Source organism: Lonchura striata, chromosome 5, assembly GCF_050655825.1.
Source record: "Lonchura striata isolate lonStrDom1 chromosome 5, ASM5065582v1, whole genome shotgun sequence".
NCBI classification, from domain to species: domain Eukaryota; kingdom Metazoa; phylum Chordata; class Aves; order Passeriformes; family Estrildidae; genus Lonchura; species Lonchura striata.
The window spans coordinates 47,391,175-47,414,167 of NC_140707.1; the positions used below are offsets into that span (position 1 = coordinate 47,391,175).

At 35.4% G+C, this 22,993-nt stretch overlaps 1 protein-coding gene across 8 annotated transcripts in view; it reads left to right on the top strand.

Moving 5' to 3' along the window:
- AKAP6 (A-kinase anchoring protein 6) overlaps nucleotides 1-22,993 on the top strand; it is a 269,301-nt gene that overhangs the window by 47,185 nt on the left and 199,123 nt on the right. For 5 of the 8 annotated variants that reach the window (XM_031504984.3, XM_031504983.3, XM_085582095.1 and 2 more), the window contains exon 3: nucleotides 11,240-11,597. In XM_031504984.3, the coding sequence (XP_031360844.3) occupies nucleotides 11,283-11,597 (315 nt within the window). In that variant the 5' untranslated portion in view covers nucleotides 11,240-11,282. Of the gene's footprint in view, nucleotides 1-8,765; nucleotides 9,223-10,678; nucleotides 10,702-11,239; nucleotides 11,598-22,993 lie in introns of those variants that run through there. The other 3 variants (XM_085582096.1, XM_085582097.1, XM_085582098.1) reach the window with 3 other exon arrangements.

Below are 22,993 nucleotides of genomic sequence, written 5' to 3' on the forward strand. Positions count from 1 at the left end.
ATATTGTATTTTTACCTGCTTAATTAGGTTCCTAAAAATCTATCCCTGACTGAGGTTTACAAAGATGAAAGGACAGAAATGTGTTTTTTATCTTGTCCTAATAAGAATAGTCACACATGCTGTGCAATTCAGAATTCTGTGAAGGTTTTCCTTCAGTCCCATGTTCCATATGAAGAACAAGAAAGCAGAATATTTTCCTCTATTTTCTTTGCAACTGAACAATTTACTGAATACCTGACTACTTGCCACACAAAAATAAATCACATTTGCTAAATGTGAAGTGTCATGCCTGGCTAAAACCACTTTGTAGTTGGAAAGAAAATGTGGTTGAGTAGTTCCTTCTCCATTCACAAATAGTTGCAGGTATCTTAAAGCAAGAGCTCTAATTCCTGCTACTTTTAGGAACTGGCATCTTCTGTGAAAGAAAGCACCTTAAACCAAACTTTATGAGGTGTTTTGAGTGATGCTTGCTCAATTGTTCCAGTTAAATTCTACTTTTTGTAAACTTATTTTAATGCAGTTGATGGAATTGAGGTCTGAGCATTCCCAAGTGATGATCCTGAAATTTCAGGTAGCTATAGGTTCCATAAAGTCATGTTCAGTTTTCCATCTCTGATCAAAAACTTGAGTTTTCAGGCAAAAAAGTCAGTGTTTTAATTTATGCCGAAAACCCACGTTCGTTGTGTTACTGTAATTGTCACAGCTGCATGGTTTAGTGCACCACAGGTTGGCAACAGTGAGTAACTAAATTGAAACTCTCCAAGAACTATTTCAGAATAGTCTTGAGAAAACAGTTTAACATGTTTTGAACCTTTTAGTAGGCTTTTAAGCCTTTTATGCACCTCCAAATTTCTTGGTTTAGTTCAGGAGCAAATAAGTGTCATGGAAGAAATTCTGTTTTGTGAACATTTCAAACCTAAAAAGCAGTGGCATTTGGTGGGAGATGTTTCATGGAATTTCAATCCCGTTTTCCAGACTAAAAGCTAGATAGAGCACAAAGAGCTGTACCATATTTTCAATACAGAATTTGCTATTTAAGCGCATAGAGAACAACATGACTTTTATAAATTCAAACATTTCATGCTTAAAAAAATATTATTGAAATTGCATCTGAGATTTCAGTCATTACCATACATCTGCATGTACCATGCATACTGTTCTAAAATGACTGTGCATTATTTTTCTATGTTTTAGCATTTTTCCATAATAACACTTTTTCTGGAAGAATAAAATATCCCACATGCATACAGTTCACAGCTGTATGTCTACACAGGTGTCTGAACAAATTTTGCCTATTTAACTTGCTTTTCCCGAACAAAAATCGTAATTAAAAAAATATCCTATAAATCGAAGACATATGATTGATTTGTAGCAGTGTGTTCAAAAAAGTGATAGAAATGTATTTTTTGAACTAGGTCTTATTACATCATAATGGACAATTTTTTCATGAACAAAATTTGAAGGTCAAACAGAACAAGAAAATATAGAATGAAACTGTAAATAATAACATGGGCAGCAATTGCTTTTACTGCTGGGTAAATGACTATTTCTCTCTTCTGCCCATTTGATAGTCTTCCTTTTTCATGCACCTTGCACATAATTGGTAGTAGGATGGAAAAGTTGCTGAACTGGAAATAGCAGTAATTATATATCTATATATATATATAGATATATACTGACTTGAAATGTAACCAAACAAAAATACTAGTTCATACATTTATTTCAGTTTTTCAGTAAGTGTTTAGATCCTATTGTTTTTTTAGTTGCTTGATCTAAAATGTAATTTGCATAGCAAATAAATGGACTTCCTGTAGACTGTTTTATGGCATCTCTGTTAATTGATTCATATTAATTGTTCAGTACAATTCTGAAAATAATAAGTAAATTATGTGAGTTTTACAGATTGACTAGAAGTGCACACCATATATTTGTGGAGAAGGGGGAGTTTGCAGCTCTTTTATTCATAAAATGTGCTGGTGCAAGTATCACCTGCTGGTGGCAGCAGATGGGATTAGATCTGTCATTCTCGAGCTACTCTTATGAAGAAAGTGGTATCTTAAGATCTTATTTGCCTAGTATAATTATTTCTGGTCCAGGAGAGTTTAATATAAATCCCCAGTTACGTTTCTAGGAGAATATTCTATGCTTGAAAGCATTCAGAGAAGTCTCAAAACATGATGCTACATGTATTTTTATATCAGGAATAAAAAATAATAAATCAAAATGAACAACCGTAGCTGTCTGTACATTTTCATTGTGCAGAAGGACATTGTGTAGCCCAGTCATAATGAGGCAGAAAACAAAGGCAATGCTTTCTGAGTTACAGGGATTCAAGGATCTGAATCAGAAATACTCAAACCTGTTTATTCTCACATACAAGTAGTTCTGCAGCTGTAGACTGACACCTCTCTCTTCTGTGCCAGCCCACAAGATGACTATGAAAATCAAGTTGCAAGCTACAGCACAGGTATCCAGGTTCTGTGATATCTGTTCTTACAGTGCAGTTTGGTCAGGACCCATTGTGCAAGGTCATCTTTGAGATGGTTTTTAGTATTGAAAAGTGATATCTTCACCATCTTAGCTGTTTGCTCTTACAAAGAAGTTTCTATATTTGGGTGTCTGTTTGTCCTGTTATCATAGAATGAGAGTCAAAATCATTGAGGAAGGCAGGAAGAAAGAAAAAAGGTACCCAGAGTAGGTAGAATTCCTATTCAGAGTCCTTGTTCCCCATAGTGACACACCAAGCTTTAAATCTGTATCTTTCTTCTTCCCTTCCCTTTTCCTCATGCAGACAGTATTGATGCTTCTAGCTATATTTTCTAGGGTTCTTGTGTAATTTCTTAAGTACAGGTATAATATCATCTAGTCCACCATGTAAAGTCTTAGAATGGAGGAAGGTGCCTCCCATGATAATGAGACACTGTGTGCAAACAATGAAAACAACCTTATCATTTTATAGGTTATGCTGAATAGTACAGACTTTCCCCTCCTGTGCTTGCCTTTAGGAAGTAAAGAGTTCTATCCTTCTTAAAAATTTATAATTGCAGGTATAGTTCATCTTTAAACCAAAATTCTTATTCACAGCAGTTTGCAGTTTGGGGATTGTTAACTTATGTTAACATCTTTTAACTAGCTAAGGTTTTTTTAAGAAATAATTTTGTATCATGAATTTTCAGAACCACCAAAATTTTTATTCCTCTTCCAACTTAACCTAATTTTGGTCTATCTGATCAAGTTTATGGCAAAAGAAAGCAGTGTAATATATGAGAATTACTTAAAAGGGTAAAAACATTTGTGCCTTAATTTTGTGTGTTGTTGTCAATCGACTGATTACACAACAGGACTGGATATCTATTTTTAGCTGACCAGTAAATCAACATGAAGTGGCAGGATTTTATCAATATCATGATTGAGGAGGAAAGGATTTGCAGAGTAGTTACTGAAGCCATGGGTCATCCTTGTAGTACACCAAGTATCTTATTTTAATATACATTAAAAATTAATCCCCAAAATAAAGAAACTATTCTACACTGCACTATTATTGTGATAGCTGAATATCTGAAACAAGGGCATGCACACAATTTGATAGTGTACTACTGATATGAGATGAAACCATGAACCAAAGCAATATAGCAGAACCTTTCATGAGCATGACTCAGTACAAAAAACCAGCTTCTAGTCCAAAGAACTTGGTCTATTTCTGTGAATCCCTAAATTGAGAAAAAAAAAGCAATTGCTTTGGTGTTCTTCAGAAGACCAGAGAAAATATTATACCAAACAGCTAAATTATTTATAGTTAAACTTTACATGATAGTGAGAGTTTACAGGGCCAGGTAGTCGTAGAGTGCTGTGTCTCGTATAACACCAAAGACTGATTTTCATAAAGACTCTCTTGTCTCAGCAGCTGCATTGTGCATCATTCCAAAAAGTACCATTTATTTTAAAATTCTACCTTTATTATCATAAAATGTTTAAATTTTAGTGTAACAAGACTAGTTTCAGAAATTATGGCATGACTTGTGGTTCTTTTGATCTATTTTATCATTAGTATAGGGGCTGGGGCAATTTAAATGCCTCAAGTTGCATATGTGGATCTTCATGCTAATATTGTGCCCTGAAAATTCTGCAGGTGGATTGTTGTTGTTGTTTTTTTTTTTATAACATTTGTACTAATTGACAGAACATCCAGTATTGCAGTACCTGTAACATATTTAAGGAAGAAGCTGAAATTATGGTCTTTCTGCTAGAGAAAGATGTAAGACTTGCAAGGCAGTGAGACATTGGCTGTGACTGACATACTTTGTACAATACATGTGAGAAAGTTCTTATCTGATCTATTATAAGGTCATATTGCTCCTTGATACATGTAATTAATTTCTTATAATCAGCTTCCATAATCAAAAGGAATAAGCTAATTTAGCCCCTGGAAACATTTTCTCAGAAAAAATGTTAAGATTTCCCTGAAGTGATTAGCATTTATTTGCAATGAAACTAGAGTGTGAAATTGGAGTCAAACATTATTTTTATTTGCCCTAACTTTGAGCTGAGAGTTGCACCAGTTTCTTTCATTCTGCTGAGATAGGAGAAACAGTTCAGAATGTTCTCACTTATATCTCACTGCCTCTGTCTACACTGAAAGATCATTTTAAATCCAGATTAATATTTGGCCAAGCCTAATCTTGATTTTGCTATCTTCCAATTTAAAAGACGTTTCTCACTATCTCTTCAGAGAAAAATTTTGGAACAAGACACCATATTCTTGCTACAGTAGTTATTATACATCTTTCACCATCTGACTTTTGTAGCTGAAGGGAAAAAAATATTTTATATTTGTAAATGTTTTGCTCACTCTTAGCCACTTGAATAATAAAGATGACTGTATCCAGGAAAGCTAAAACAGCCTGCCCAAATATGCAAATCAAAAAAAACCAACAAAAAAACCCACTCACATGTGTGCTGAAAAATCAGTGTTATAAATGTTGCTTCTATGTACTGCTGGCTTTCTGGAATGAAAATTAGGATAAAAAAAAAAAAAACCAAACCAAAAAAAAACCCAAGATGGTATAGAGCAGTTAGTTAATAAATGATATTGAAGTAATGATGAGTTAATATGAAGCAGCTAATTTGTCTTTGTCCATTTAAATGCTTATCTCTTTGTAGATCATCTCCCAGACACTGTTACTGCAGGGCAAACGTGTACTGAGTTAGAAAGGACGAGGAAACAGCTGCTCATCACAATATGTTTGACTCTCTGAATATGTTTCTCTGTCTGTATGAGTCTGACACTACACAATTGTTTTCAATGTCTGTATATGTTGTAGTGTAGATTTTTTTTCTGATGAACCTTATGGCAGTTATCTAATGGGATCATTTCCAGCTAGCCTCCCTGCTTTTTTATAAATGAGAACATAAAATTGTATGAGCTAGGAGCAGATAAATTTATTGCACTGTTTCAGGCAAGACATAGCCTTTTTTTGTGGTTGGATTGTTTTTTCTTTTTCATATACATAACAATATTTGACTATATTAAGTTTAATCTTATGTTATTGCATTTTTTTTGCCTTGTGACATCTTTCATTTACTCAGTTTATATTTATCCCAAGTATTTCAACACTTCCTACACACTTTTTCCACTTGATTTTTCACTAATTTTTCAGGTCATTAATCCACTTATTGAGAAGCATAGCGCTTAGCAGAGGTATCTGTGAAACCCTGCTTGTGATCTGCATTTGCACTTCATTCCACTGTTTACTATTTTCATTATTTGTTCATTCAAGGACCTTCCTCCTTATAACATGGCTGTTTAGACTCATTTAGCCTTTGACACTGAATCTTGTCAAAAGTATTTTGTTGGAAAACACCAGTAGTGTGCTTTTCAAAAGTTATGGGGGGTGGGGGGGGTCTTCCTCTAAAAAAATGGTGTTGCCTCATTCTGCTACAGTTTCTACATGTTTTCATGATATAAACATCATATGAAAGGATCTGCAGAACCTTTCTTTACCATCTGATACCTAAGAACTAAAGAAATTCCAAATGGAAGGCCATGTGCACCACAACCAGCAATTTGTCTGTTTTACCTATGGCTTCTTGGAGATTGCCTGGGTATATAAAGCCTAGACCTCATGGATTGTTGGTTTGTTTCATAGTCTCTCCTTCTAGGCCATCAGTTTCAGACAGATCTTTTGCTAAATCCTCCAGTAGGATTTCTACATTCCTTGATTTGCCACAATAATTTCCAGTTTCTGGCTGAACACTTGCCTTTGAAGTTCTGCATTTTCCGTCACCTCGTATTAGAAAAAGAAACTGTAAATAAGAAAGATTATGTTGGGTCATTGTGGTGTCTTAAATTCTGATTTAGACACATAATCAGGAACTTGAATTTCCATGGTTCGATTTCCACAGTTAAAACCTCATGGTCTGGCTTTGCTGCCATTAAAGCCTTGGGGGCAGACTTTTCAATGGACTTTAAATCAGTCACATTAAAAACTGTAATCATGACTCATGTGTTCAATATTGGAGTCACTGTGTAAGCCTCTTTGGTCTATATCCTGAAGGAGTTGAGGCATCATCCTGCTCCCTATCAGATGTACTTTCTAACAGTCTCACATGTGAAAGAGAAGGCCATGCAGTCCTAAATGAAAAGTTGTCCATTTTGTTCAGAATTTTAAATATAATAATAGGATAATTGCAAAGGAGGTGTTTCTCAAACAAATTCATGAGGAATGATACAAAGAGAAAAACCTAAACTGGGTCCATTAAAATTCAGTTCATTCAAAGCTTTTTGAAATAGTTTATTTTTTAAATTATATAGGAAATCAGCAACAAGATCAGTGTAGCATAGATAGGCTTACTGTGAAATTAAATTCAATTTGCTCTATATGTAACTGACATGCTAGATTTCAGACTTTTTGTGTACTGACATAATTTATCTTTGTAGTTGATGAAGTTAATTACATTTTCAAGGAAAAGTATGATGAGCTTTATAACTTGGCAGAGAATTCCTGAGACTACTGAAATGGAAAAGATAACATAACTTGTCTGTGTGAGACATTCACTGTATCTGTTCAAGAAAATTCAGCATCAATGAGCTCGTTAAATCTAATGTTGAAAATTTACATCATTAGATTTCAAAGTCAGTAAGCAGACGAAATTAAGTGGTGGAGTTTCTCTGTTTTTTTTTTTTTTTTTCCTGGCATTTTTGAGATAGAAATGAATTATTTACGTGACAGACAGGTGGCTGTATAGTGATTATGGATGATTTTAACACCATGTGACAGTAAGGGAAATTAGAGCTCATTAACATTCATATGACCCAGTGTCTGCACCACTGATCAATGACTGGACTACTCTATGCCTTAAAATGCTTAATGATTCTTTGTTTGACAGGAGCTGCTATTGGAGGAAAATGTGGATGATCTGATAGCTGGCAGAGTGAATGTGGCCTGCACTTTATAAACAAGGGAAATGTGAACAACTGGGGAGCAGAATGAGTGCGAGAAGCCTTCCAAGGCTTTTGGTGATTGACAAACTCTATTATGGCTGCCACAGACATGCTATGCTTTGTGTAAGAGTGTTGGCATCTGACTGAGTGGAAGAGCAGGGGAAAGTGAGATTGTCTGTGTGATTAGTGGAAGGTGATCAGCCATCTGCTTGGTGTAATGCATTTACTGAAGATGAAGATAGAAAGCATATGTGTGCATGTGCTTACACAGGATCTCTCACCTTTTATACAAGGATCCATGACAATGTAAAACTGTATATAAAGCATTAACACAAGGCAAAAAAATATGCTCAATTCATCATTTTTTTCCCCACCAGAAGGAATGCAAGCTGGTAGCAGTGTATTATAGTTCTTAAATGTGCTCTTCAGCAGACAGAAACAGTAGCTTTTGAAGTTGTAAATAAATAATTGGGGGGAGCATTTTTTAGAAATAATGATATTATAACTTTCAGTCTAATTATGATGATGAAAATAAGGTTATGCCCTGCACATGTTAAAATATAGAACTATTTTTTTGACATTGCATTTTCATCTATTTCACCCCAAATTTAAAATCAGCTGGTTTGTATAACTCTTCAGGGTACAGAAAAGGTTTGGCTTAGAAAAAAGCTGGAATGTGATTTAGTATAGCTTGCCCACCTAAAACTGTCATTGATGCTACCAGGATTTTGTGATTCAGAAAATGAGACTGAGCACAGCTTTTGAGTTGTATAAAAAAAAATTTGGAGTGATAAGGTCCTGCTTAGAAGGAAATAAAATACCTTCTTTACCTCATTTCAAAAGTTGTTTTTGCAAGGTATAAAGATTGCCTCTAAGGAAAAATTCAGTTTTGATATGTGTTATAACACTTAATTGTAGTGGTTTACAATTCACTATTTGTACATCTCACAAAATCTGGATAAACAAAAATGCTCCAGAAATATAACCAAATTTAAGGCCAGCATTTAAAGCAGTCATTTAAAAATATCAACACGTGACCCCAAAGTATTGTTCAACTGGATCATCCCTTCCTATCCCTTTTTTCTACCAGAACTCTTATCCAAGAGTGTTTCGGCAAGTTTTATAACTCCTGAATTGCACAAAATAGATATGTCTATGAGGCTGGCTGTTGCTGCGGGGCCTGTTTGGCACTCCAACATTAGAACTTCGTAGAAGCGCCTCTGGCGGGGCATTTTCCCGTTTCCTGCCGGTAGCCAGGGCGTGCGGGGCCGCGGGCGCGCTGGGGCGGGGCGGCAGCGGGCGGGACGCGCGGCTTGCGCGCTCGCCCGCGGGGTCAGGAGCGCCAGCGCTGCCGCCCGCCTTCGGTCCGGTGTTCCTGGAGAACCTTCCTGTCCTTTCTCGCGGCACAGCTGGATGATGCCTTTTTATTCTGCCAAGCATCAGTTGAAAGAAATCTGTGTCCTAGTGTTTGGATTCGGTCATTTCTAGCTGCAGGTTTCTCCTTTCAAGCATTTGTGAACTTTTAAAAGCTTTCATAGACCTTGCTAATTAGTATCCACAGCGTGTTTTATTACTATTGTATAATTTTTTTAAGCAGATGTAAAGAATTATCTATTTTAAAATTTCTCCACATATTCTTAATTGAAGTGTTGCAACTTGTGCTCTGGCAGAAAGGGAAGAATGTAAAGGACTTGGCTGTAAGAGCTGCTAGGATTAATGAGGCATTAGCTGCAATGCTGGAGAGCCACTCTTAGAGTCAAGCACGTCGTAACAAAAACCAGGTCAGCAGGTTCCTAATGTTGCTAATTGCCCACTCTGTGCATGAAAGCTGGAAGTGCGCTCTGCATGCAGCACGGAGCAGCTTTTGTTTGCTTCTGCAGGAGCATGTTTTCATTTCTGTTTGCTAATTGCTTTAATGTCCTTACTAGAGCTGAGTCATACTGAAAAACTCTGCAAGAGTGCCAGGGTTGTTGTTTTTTTTGGCTGATTATTTTTGTTTTGTTTTTATGAAAAAACCCGAAGCAAGCACTGCTCTTGCTGTGCTTTGGTATCATTTAGTGATTCACAGCTGTTTCTCTGGTAGGCATGTTTAACAGTAAACATGCAGGAATAAGGACTACATGTGTTTCACCAAAATTTCACTTTCAGGAGGGAAAAATGTAAATAATATGTTTAAAATATTGGGATAGTTTTGGCTGTTAGAACAGGTGAATTCTATGCTTTAGAGCTGGGGCTATAATCAGCAATGTCTCAAACAAAAATGTTATGACACTGATTTTTTTTCTCACACTTTATGTTGAGTACTTATGGCAACAGAGTTTAAGCTGAAAAATAGGCAATGTAAAGAGATTAACTTAAAAAATACTCAGCATCCTGAAAATACTATTTTCATCTGGCTTTTCTGCAGAACATGTTATTTAGCACAATTTAATTTGTAATTTTTCAAAATTTAAGCTAAAAGAGTTGGAAATTTTACTACAGCAGGCACTGAGAATATTTTGATTCTTTTTTCCTTTGCTTGATTGCACCGATAGAAAATTTTGTTCTGAAGCACCAAATTTATATTTAGTGTTAATATTTAGTATTACTTTAACATACTTTTTTGTGAGTGTGATAGATGTGCGAAAACTGATATACGAAGTAGTGGCAGGTTAGGAAATAACATAAAACACAATTTTTGGGTCCTTCCTGGCTATGACAAGTGCAATTATGACTGGATACGTTTTTGATACTCTCACTGCCTGCAGAAGTAGTTTCTGGATACTGAGACTCCACATGAAATATTTAGGACTATAATTAGTACTCACAGTGTTGATTGAACAGTGAAAAGTCTGTATTTCTACAATCTTATAGATTTTATGTTAAATAAGTGAAATTGTTTGGGGTTATTTTTTAGTTTGTTTTTGGTTTTGTGGGGTTTTGTTTTTATCTTGTTTATGCATAGGATTGATGACAGCCTCTTCTGTATGTAGAACATACAGAGGAAGAGGCACAAAGTAAAATGTTTTCTTTACTTTGTCCAGTGGATCTCATAAGTGTATATTGATGACACAGCATTTGGGCTTTCATGAAAAGCATTTGGGCTTTGTAAAATGTTGTTTTATTTTTAGGTACATGTTTTGACCTTGGGAATTATTGTATCTATGTTTTGCTAGAGTTGTTGCTTATTGCAATAGTTCTTAATCTAACAAAACTACTAGAATTTAAAGTTCAAAATGGAAATCAATAAATCAATCAAGTGTCCTCAATAATTGCATCAGGTTTGTATGCAATTTTTTTGTTGTACATGATCAATAGTTGAGTGAACAGCAGGGGAATTTAAATGAATCTTGAAATACTCTGTTTAGTCTTAAATTTCCGGCCAAGGAATATGTTGCAATATGTATTAGTTTACAAATACCAATCTTGTATTAATTGTGGAGTTCAGTAAAGTTCTGCTGACTTTTGCCAATGTTCATTTATTTAAGTTGCATTTGTAAAAAATCACTACATATTTTTCATTAGTGAAAACTATAATTTCCAAGATAATTGGAAATTAGATGAGAAATTATAATTGGAAATTACAATGAGAGAAATGCAGTATTTGTTACTTTTGTCATAAAAAGATGATGTTCAAATCAACAAATTTATTCTGAAAAAATCTATTTAGTCTTGAACTTCCCGTATAGATTTTTAGGGTGAAGAATTTATTTAGATGTGCAGTACATCTCAAACATTATCATTTACTCCTTGGCTTTGAGCATTTTGTTGCTAAATTTGTTCTCAAAACAGCGATGTGTTTTCTTTTTATCTTTGCAGCTATTTTTGAAAGAAGTATGGTTTAGGCTTTGACGCGTTAGCCATGGATGTAGCACTTTCTCCCATGAGAACACAAGAACTGGATCCGATGCCATCTGATGCCTCTCCCATGCTCATAAACATGACTCCTACAGTGGAACAAGAAGGGGAAGGGGATGTCCTGAAGGACCTTGACTCTGGGCAGCAGTATGAGAAGCCCCCTCCTCTGCACACCGGGGCCGACTGGAAGATTGTTCTCCACTTGCCGGAAATCGAGACCTGGCTTCGGATGACGTCTGAGAGGGTCCGGGACCTGACCTACTCCGTCCAGCAGGACTCGGACAGCAAGCACGTGGATGTGCATCTGGTGCAGCTGAAGGTAGGATGGATTTTACATCACAGACTTCTCAGTGAAGGTGTCTCATTCAACTCTGCTGTTAGTAAAATCAACAAAAGGGCTTTCCCTAACTGCCGAAGCATATCTGACAGCCTGTGTTAAAAAGTGAATAAATCCTTTTAAGGGAGATAATAGAAGCCACTCAATTATCAGAATTTTTGCAACGTTATTTGATCATCATGTAATTCAACAATCATAACCATATTCATGAACATGTTCATACTCCAAAAGCAAGCAATAAAATGTTATCAGTAACCTGACTGGACATCTCACAAGTGCCCAGAAATATTCCCACTGATTTTAATGGGCTTCTGTACCTAAAACTGCCAAATAAAATTCCAATAGAATTCCTAACATTCCAGTAAATGGAGCCACTCATTTGAAATTCAAGGCAAAATTCAGATAATTAGTGCTTGGGACTGTAAGGTATGTTCATTTGCGTGGCCTGGTTTGCTGCAGCAGATGAAGCATGCTTTTGAAGATGGCAGTCTCCAAAAATAGCACAAATGTTATCTCTTCAGAGTGAGCTGTCTTCAGAGTTGCATTCTGAGGCCTGTTTATGTGAACATAGTCTTCCTTCACACTCAGTGCAATGGTATTTTATTTGTGTTTATTTTAGGACTGTAGCTGTAAGCTGTCTTAAAATACAATGCTGTATACTAACACTAACCAGAGTGACTGTACTGTAATCACTCCTAACCAAATAGAGAGCTGATCTTGATTTATTAATGCTCCCACCATTTTTCTAAATAATTTAGGGTAGAAATCGCCAGCTTTTGACAAGAAGAAAGGACTAAATCCATAATGTGCATTAAGGTTTTAGCAGATATTGTGAAAAGGTTTCTGCAGGCAGACGTGAGAAGTCATGCTGGGCTTGGTGGTAGTTCTGATCTGGAATTGCTTGTGGCTGTATTAGTGCAGTGCTGAGCTGAAACTGGAGCTCTGTGGAGCTTGTGGGTGGTGTTTGCACACAGTTGGCTCAGAGCACAGGCAGAACTGATCTGTGCCTGCTTATGAAATGAGAATATTCTGTACATACAGCTCACCCTCATATGTCCTCTGATACATTTGATTTATAAATAGAAGTCAGTAGATGAATAGCATTCCTTATGGTTTTTCTTCTTTTTAGAGTTCATTTGTGAATTCACAAGAGTCAATGAGGGTTCAAAAAATACTGTCCTAAGGGTTTTAGCTATGTAAACAAATGAGGCCAAGTTTGAATAAGCACATTAGCAATACAGAACTTCTGTAACCTGCTGACCTGTAAAACGGACAAAAAGAAATATGACTGTAGAAACAAGTGTTGTGAAATTATTTTATATAGTATAATATAATATAGACTTTAGATAAATTTTGAATAGTTTATCTACTATATAACAAAAACTAAAAAAAAAAAAAAGACAAAAAATCCAAACCAAACAAAAACCCCAACTACAGCTTCATACAGACATTTTTTTTCTTCTGTCCTTGATAATATTCCTGGAGGGCTACATCCCAGTGATGTGTATTCTTCTGGAACTGTTGTGCCCAAGCTTGACAGTGGGCTCAGTGTGAAGCTTGACCCATTGCTGAGTAGACTGAAGTGTTTCACATATCTTTCAAACAATACATACCGGTTTAGTATTTTCCTGCTTTCCAAAACAGCAGGAGATCATTGATTCAAGTTCAGCTTGTAATTCACTGCATCTCCCAATCTCCTTTCCCGCAATATAGGTTTTTTACCTCTCTTATCCATGAAATTTTACATGTATGATTTTACTTTTGTCCATTATTAAGCTTTTTTTCTTTTATCTCATTCCACAAGTATCTCCTTCAAGTGCACTCATCTTTTTCATCTGCAAATTTAAGAAGTCTTCTTTCTGCTCCTTTGCCCAAATCATAATGTGAAAAATGAATTATACAGATGCTGGATAAAAGTCTATCACATAATGATATAATGATATAATTTTCAAAATGAAAATGTAGCAACAAGACAAACAATTTTTAGTTTTCTCATAGTTTGTTTTCCTCAGCCAGGAGATGTCCGATTCCATTTTCATGAAGCTTTGTTTGTTTTGGATGCTTAGAGTTGATTTCTTTCCTCTGGGTGTCAGTTGGCTTGGTGATAACACTGGATTGGGGATCCAGGCCAGAGCAGATTCTTTATATTATTCCTTGGAAAAATTGCTCAGCACCATCATCATCTCTCTCTCTTGTGAAAATTTTCTCAATATCTCAGTTGCAGATCTGTCTGTTCTTCTGCTCTTTCTGTAAGCAAAAGCATTGCATTTTCATTGTGGCTTGTTCTCTAGGGATTTTGGTGTTTGGTGCTAGTCTCTTTTCATGCTACATGACTTAGAGCTTTACTAGTCACCACTGATCCTTTGAAAATACTTGTCTTATTTTTGCAATGTTAGTTTCTCAGAACTAGCCACATAGCATGAGTGGGAGATTTCTCTTATATTGTCCCTTGGGAAATTTCCTGGAAAGCTCAGCTTCACAGGAGTGCTGCAGGAAGATAGTTGGATGAACTGTAACTCTTCAGATTCCAGAATGCCCTATTTTAGTCATTCACCTGGCATCACTCTTAACTCAGAATGTTCTGTGATACTTTTACATTGCTCTAACACATTCACTGTAGCTGTTACCAATTGCAAATATGGTAAAAGATATTTTTAAAAATTATGGTTTTGCTACAAGCAAATAGAGGCATGCTCTCTGTGTCCTTCTTTTGTCTTAAAATGCTGAGATGCTTTTATTATCCATTTAGTTTTTTATATTTTTAATAAAATATATTTGCTTTTACAGCAAAATCTTTTGTGGAATCCTTCTGAGGTATAACTTGGATTCAGCTCCTTTTCTGCTTTACTTTATATCCCTAAACTCTCACAAGGAAGGGTCTACTGTTTCAAACTATTGATAGCTGCTTTGTATCTTTTGGAAAAAAAAAAGTTATTTGGGATTATCTAGTGTAATATTCTGTATCTGAGATGTCTGTTAATTTATAACCTGTTTTAGAGTAAAGCACTCCACCCCTGCTTTTTGACTTTAATATCTGCACCATGTATCATATATTGACATATATAGAAACCAACACAGTTTATGCTATGATAGTGGTTTTTTTTTTGCAGACACCACTGTTGTCTCTCTTTCCAAGCAGACAGACTTCAGTAATTTTTTTCCAGGATACCTGGGTCAGTTGCAAACATCTTTTGATGGGATCTCTCATCTTTCCTCTTGACTCCTACTAGAAAATTTTAATGAATTTTGGATAGAGATCAAATATCACGTAACTATTATCCTTTTACTATCTCTAATTTTTTTGAGGGACAAAGACTTTTTAGTTGCTCTTTTTCCTTGAATTTAAATCCTGGCTAGGAGTACAGTGTGAGAAATTATCAAAACAAGATCTTAAAGATATTAAAGTGCATTAGAGTGTAATATATCTACAGTTAGGTACAGGTGATTCCTTTCTCCATTACAAGTATTTTGAAAAAATGTAAAACCCAGGGTACAGTAGGCATCTTTCTCATCCCCTCCTCTCTAATTAGCTTTTAAAAATTTTATGAGTAGTTTAGTAGGCCTACTTTTTTTACATTTTCCCCTGTGGCCTGAGCATACTCCTTGATTTGGAAAAAATTCAAGGAATAACAGAAATAAATCTGTGTTTCTCAAATGTTATCTGGTCAAACAATCAGTTTGCTTAGAAACCTTCCAACTTGTCTGGCAATTCTACAGTCTTTCTCAGACTGAAATTGTTATGGAAAAAGATGTGACTTGTTTACCACATCTTAATGTGCTCTATTACAATAATAGCACTCCTGTAAAAGTTATGCTGGTTTTGTAGCTCTTAAGCTAACTTGTCTTCTGCCTAAGAGAAGAAAATTCATTTTCATCACATCCCTCAAAAACTGTCCTAATCCCTTGCTATGTTTTATCAAACATAAACAGAGGCTAATTCTGTGCAGGGGGCAATCCTGGGCTGTTCACTTGCCTACCAGGTCAGTGCTTCAAGGATGAAAGTGATGATGCAGCCAATTTTCTTGGTACTAATTAAGTTTAGAAATTAAGTGCAAAGCTACTTGTCAGGATTTATGGCAGTCCGAGCTCAGAAATGCAGAATTTTAGGCAGTGGAATACTTTCACTGAAATGAGCAACAGAGGTTGTTCTTGTGGTCTTTAGACATCTATAAGCTAAATGACAACAGAGCAAGATGATGCAGGACTTTTCTTTGTATGAACACAGAAAGAGCATATATATTTTACTGGAGATTCCGTTGCCTTCTAAAGAGAGCTGGATCAAATTAAGATAGAAGGCTGCTGGTTAGAATAAAATAAGAGGCTCAAAGATTTGGGAGCAAATGAAAGGTAAAAAAAAGAAGAGAAACAAGAAGAATTTATCTGTTTCTGAGTAGAGAAGTGAATACTATTTGGTTCGTCTGCTGTTATCTATGTATCAAGGGAATAAAAATAGCTAAAAGCTGGAGAAGCCTTAACTGGTAGCCCCAGAGATAATGGAAGGTCTGGCTTGCATAATTTATCAGGATAAATGAATAATTAATAAATGTTGCAGACAGAATTCTGGACCCTTTTAAGCTTGGACTTTCTTTCTGAAGAGGCAAGAAAGGTGACCAATAAAAATTGTTGGAATTAGTGTTCTTGTGACAAAGAGATTTGAATATTCCTTGGAGTGGCATCAGCACTGGATATTCCATCTGGGCTTGGGCAAAAAAGATTAAAAAAAAGGCAAAAAGAAAAGGCATATGTTACATGATAGACTCACTTGAGGTCCAGATACATGGCCTTTGGAAAGGAATTTTGAACAATGTGTGGAGTATCTAAGCCCTTCCCTTAAAGCAGGGGACAATATGAACAGCTCAACTTGATTTTCTACAAAGCAAACACCTAATGACACACTGAGCAAAATTCTGCAACCTGTGATACTTTCTCCAAGGATCTCTGTCCTTGGAAATGCAGTCACTAGTTCTCAGTGAAGTATTTGGACAGAGAAAGGTTGATGTGTAATTCAGGGAGTTGGTAGATATGAGTACAGCAGCATCTGCAATGCTGTGGTTGTCCTAAAGGTTGTCCTAAAATAGACATTTAGATTGTTCAGCAGTCAGGAGACTCAGAATAAAAAGGTGAACATTTGCCTGTTATGAGGAAAAAACACTCACAATTTCTTCTAGCTCTAAAATAAAATCTCTGCAAAAAAAAAAAAAAAAAACCAAAAATATCTCATTTTCATTTGGATATTTGCGCTTTTGAAACATATACTTACTCCAAAATTTGTTTTAGCTGTCACCAAGACATGAATGCATCTAAGTGCAAATTTGAACCAACACAATTATTATTTCTTCCCCTTCTCTCTCCATATTGCTCCTGCATTAAAATATGTTAATTCAGGCTGTAGAAAACGAGCTAATATGCACTACCAATGGTCTCTGGAGAAATTTAAAGTGACTATCAGATTGCAGCATAGATGTTATCTATTGCAGTCTCCTCTAGCCTATATCTTAGTCTGATTCAAATATAAATGTTTACTGGATACAATGCTGTAATGATATAAGTTTCGTTATTATGAAAAAATTTTGTATGTCAAGTCATTGGGCAAATTCATTAACAAAAACGTTTCCCGAGAGAATGTACTGTGTTTAGTATTTGTGTCTGTGATAATAACACATACTGATGTTCAGATTTCCTAGGAAACTGTAAATTAATATTTCAGTGGTGTGAATAAGATTTAGTACTGTCAAATTTTAGAATGAGAGGTCATTGTCAGCATATAATTATCTTTATTCACAAGTAAGTCATAGGAGTTTTTTATGATAGTTGTGACTTTGTTGCCAGATTTTTTTAATGGATATCTATGCAAATATATCTGTGTGTCTAAGCAAGAGCAGACACACGAAAGCAGTGCCCCATAAATCCTAGTGGTGTTTTTTTCCTTGATTATTTGTGTAAGTCTATATGTTACAAAGTAGAATAATATTATGTATTATAACAATCACCTATTTCTGATCTGCATTGTGAACTATGATGTTCACAGGTATTTTCTTGCTTTGTGTATTTCAGTAGCCTTTGTGGCTGTATTTCTTATTAGCCATTATAGGGGCTGGGTTTGTTACTTTTTCAGTTTACAGTTACATATCACTTATAATAGATATCCAAAAACTCTGATTTGGCATAAGGGAACAGCCACAGTCAGGCACAGAAAATTGCACAAAATGTAAGAATTTTTTATTTTTTATTTTGCTACATTATGTTTAAGATTTCCTATGAGCTTTTATTATGGAGAGTTGACATAAGAAATTTCAGGTTATAGGATTGCTGTCTGAATACCAAAAATGCAACATGAATAGCTCAATAACATAACAAACTTGCATTTTAGGAAGAGCGGGTTCTGAAAGTTGGTGATTTTTAAATATCCTTGGATGTTTGCCTCTTGCATTATGTGAATTACTGCTCAGAATGAAATCCTCAGTAGCTAACTACTAGAAACCCTGCTGTGGATTGATGTGATTCCTTCATAAGTCAGCAAAACAAACAAATTCTGTGTATTTTCTCATGGAGAAGGCAAAAGGAGAACTAATACCTGCCAGTTTCTCCCTGTAAATGATTCCCTAGAGAAAGACAGCAGTTTTCATGTAGTCAGTTATTATCCTTGCATTTCAAAAGATGGAGCACTTGTTTTTTTGGATGTGTTTCCATTTGTTTTTTGAAAACACATATAATTCAAAAGGCATAAAGCAGCACTGCATTACAGTGCTACTACTACAGCAATCACAGCACTCTAAAGTTCTGACAGAACATTTATAAATTCTCACAAAATATAAAATTTACTAGTAGTACACTTCAATTTTCCTTTCCCACTGAGCAGTGTACTTCTTAATCTGTGTTAGCTGAGGAAAGATGTCGTAAGTGTCTGAGCTATATTCTTTTATTCTCCTCAGCTGGCTCTGGAGCTGTACATGCTCCTCACTGTGGTTCCATACTTCAAAAGGGGCTTGAAGCAAGCTTCAAGATACAATCTTCTCTTTTGGTGTGGCCTTTCATCTCTTTGTGTAGAGATGAATACATTTGCTTCTAATAAAAAACAATGCAGATATTCCACAGGCAAGAAAGCAAGTTTCTTCATAATAGGTTCTGTAGATTTAATCATAGTTTATCTATTAATGTAGCTGTTTTATATGTGCATTTCCAGTGTGATTGAGATTGGAAATTATTAAATATGTTATTTTTATAACTGACATACATATATGGGCATATATATGTGCAAGTGTATTTGTATGTGTCTTACCATAACAGAAATACAGTGCCACTACTACCTCAACATTTGCATATGCACTTATTCCTCATGCATTTCTGATTTTTGTCAAAAATTCTTCTGAATTACTTGCCCTACAATATTCAAGAAATGACACTACAGTTCACAGTAGTGCACCATTAATGTGTGTAAGACCTGTGTGTTTGCAGTTCACCTTGTGCTTCATAGATATTGAGGGGTTACTCTGTGTCTATATGTCTATTTATACACTGACAGAATAAAATCTCCTGATGTGACAGAGTACAGTTAGTACCCTTTGGGAAAAAGAAATTATATAGTCAAGGGGAAATGTTTTATTTTAAATGCTCCCAAGTGTCTGTACTTTTGGATACAGTAAATATTCAAAAGACCCCACAAAATAAAGAAATAGAATTGTTTTAAAGACCATTAAGCTGTATGGGATGAGCAAAGTGGTTGATACACCACATAATCAGCTTGTATGTAAGGTATGGCTGACATCTCTTTCTACATCTCAGCACTGTCCAGCTGTTAGGCAGACAAAATCATCAAATGGAAATCTGCAAAATCATTAGCCAACTATGCTTTGACATCATAGAGCTGAGATACTAAACTGAACATTGCTTGCTCTTCCTCAGGTATTTTGAGGAAGAAAGCAAGGCTAAAATCCTTTTAATTTAATCTAGGATTTTTAGGCCATAAATGAATTTTGCAATCTGGACATTTAAGGATATTATCAGATACTGTAAGATTCATAATAAAACAAAGGGAAGAGGGCTATTTCCAAGGACAACACGATAGGATTTGTACAGACATGGTACCACTGTAGCTAGCCTATGTTTTCTTTGCTAAGGTCATCTGCACTTCTTTCATACAGTGTTAGTGGGGATTTTCCAAAAGTTCAGATACTTGGTTTAAGTGAAGACAAAACTGTTTACTGCACATTTGTTAATCTTTTATCAGGTACAGGATCCCTTTTTCACACAGGACTTGAATCTTAACTTGAAATAGATAATTTTGATACACTGGATTAAAACAACAAATTTTACACAGTAAAATGGGTAACCTCATATGTAGTATTACAAATATAACCTTATTTTCAATGAGTACTTTAAGTATTCACCTTGTTTAGGAATCTAGACAATCAGTTCAGTATGAGGAATTAAAACAGAGGTAAAATGAGGAATACATGGGAAGGGAGCCACTCTCTTTTCTCCAAAGGAACATTGCATTTCTGGTTACAAATAAGATTGCTTTCAAAAACCTTGAAAAAAACTGCATGCTGTATTACTTTCAGACTTCAGGTAGAATAAGAAGTGATGAAGACTTTTTTTTTACATTATAATTTAAGTTGTATGCTTTTGATTTTCAGCTGAGATCTGCAAGAATAACTTCCCTGTCTCTTATCTGTTCAAGATTGTTTTGATCCTAATTATGAATGAAATATTTATAGTATCTCTCAATGTTGGTTTTATTTTCCTTTTTTTTTAAGCTAATGAATAGCTAAATCACCAAACAAAGCATTTGAGCAGCAAAGACTTCATGGTGATCTCCACTGCAATTTAAATTACTTTGCTCAGGTTGTAATTACAGTATTTGGGTGTGATTTGTGAATTTTAATCAGTTCTCAATTATTAGATGGATTTTCTTTTCTACTGTGTTATCTGATATAGGAGAGAGCAAATCAGAATGAAAGAGCCCCACCTGTAAGTTATTAAAGATGTTGCTTGAAAATTACCAAGGAAAAACCCATGTTATATGGATATCTTACTAGCATCTGAAAAAGACATTTTCCTTGATTCACAAGAGTACACATCAGATTCAGGTAGAGATTGGCTTGGGACTTTCATTCGTAAGGTAGCAAATCATGTTCTAGCTGTTGGTTGCTAGCTTTACTTTCCAGCCTCTCTCTCCTGTGTGATTTTCCTTTCAGCTGTTTAAAGGTTCTCTCTCAAAGTTTGTCTTCCCAAACTCCCATCTGATTCCTGTCCTTTTTAATTTTCTTCTCCCTGTTTGTCCTTTGCTGAAGCACAATGCTGAGTCATCTGCTGCCATGCTGAATTGCTGCTTCAAAAATCCCTGCTTCCTTTCTTAACCTGGACCAGCAGCACGTTCTGGGAGAGAGCAGGAGTCTGACAGAGCACACGTTTGCTATTACTTACTGCATTAAAAATGGAGGGAAGTAGATGACAGTACTGCACATGGGCCTTACTTCTGTGTAGAGCATTTTTCTTTTTATGTGGTCTTGTGTAATGTCTGTGACCATAAAAGAGTAAAAAAAATTCAGTTGAAAGTGTTTAATATGTTTTCTAGTATGCTCAAATCAATGAATGCATAGGGTATTAGGGTGTTGGACTTACATTTACTTCCAAGAGGTTTGAGTGTGGTTGTGGTATGTTCCTGCAGGTAGTCAGCACCTGGTTTTATGTTGACACAGTCCTGCATTACTAGAATTTGACCTTGCTGATTTTATTGGAAGTTTTATGCTTAGTTTTGTTTGTTCCCCTATGAAAGGTGAAGATTCAGTTGTTATAATTGAATGACTTATGATTTTGTTGCCTTGATGATTGAATAATTTGTCCTTGAATAGGAAATACAGCTTTTAGCATCTTTGGAAGGGAGGTGATTTAATTTTGGTAGTGAAATACTGCAAGTGAGAAGGAACTATAAATTAAACAGCTACAAGAATTTCTAAGAATTCTCCCTTAAACAGCAATTATTAAATGCTTCAAGTCTTCTTTGAAGGCCTCACTTTATCAAACTGTTCCCAGAAAATGGACTTTGCTCTCTGCAGAACCAGTTGCAATTGGCAAATTACCCAGTGCATGGAAGTTTACCTATCAGGGTCAACCAAACATAAATAATAACAATAACAAGAACAAAACCACAACAATAATAGTAATAAGTTAAAAAGAAATACACAAAGTCAAAAGCATTGCATTTAGTAATATAAAGAAAGCCAGGAAACGAATGGACATTTAAATATAGTTTTGCAAATGTGCACAGTCAACTTTATACTCCTGGGAAGCTGCTGAACTATATGGAAGTACAGAAATGGGGAGTTTAATAACACGTTTGAATTGCTTTTTAACATCTAAATAAAATTTATATTGTGCTTTGTGTAGTTACTTCTGAAACTAATTTATTTAATTTTATTTCTATTAGAAAAATTACTTTCACAAGGTACAAATTTTGTGTCATAGTATTGTAGGAAGATATTTGTTATTTGTCTTCTTGGTTCACTGCATAAGATAAAGTAGGTAAGTGATAGATAAGTCTGAAAAATTACTTTGTACATAATTAATTGCATTTATAATGTATGTCAATTTTCTTCTTGCTCCTTATTTCTATTCTGACAGCATAGACAAGAAAACCACACAAAGCATAGTGTCCTAGAAAGCTAGAACATATGTTAAAACAAAGGAAAAAAACCCCAGAGGCCCTGGGCAATAGTATTTAATAACATGTTCAGTAACTTCAATATTAAAATAAGTAGTGAGACATTTCAGGTCCAGCAGACATCAGAGGCAGCAGGTTCTGCTGCAGCTGTGCTGCAGCACCATCTAGTGCTGCAGGAGCTGCCCAGTGCTGCCGAGGAGGGAAAAAAAATAAATAGGGAGGGATGGGAAAAGTTTGGTATCACATGCAGAAACCTTTGGAGCATTACCAATAGTGATTTGCAACTTTTAAAAAAATATTTATTTGAAAAAAATTCTTTACTAATGTCAAGTTTAGCATACTTGCAAAATAAAATACTTGATCTGGTAATGGTAAAGATGACATAGAACCCTCAGAGAAATATGTGTGCATTTATGTACATATATATATGTACTTTTACTACCTTGAAACATTCAATATCTACAGTGAATTTCTCTATTTCTCTCTGTCAGAAAAATACCAGCTTGGTAATACCACTAGCAGGAGACAGTGTTTAAATTACAGGTGTCCCTGAAGATGGAGATACCCAAAACCCCAGACCTTCCTGCTTGCATACAAAATTAAAGCTTCTTCAGATTTGCATGGATCACTGGGTAACTTAATATTTTGGTAGGTTTTGCCTACTGTTTTGCAGTTGTTTACATGGCAGCCCCACTGTACACTTGACATAGTGCAG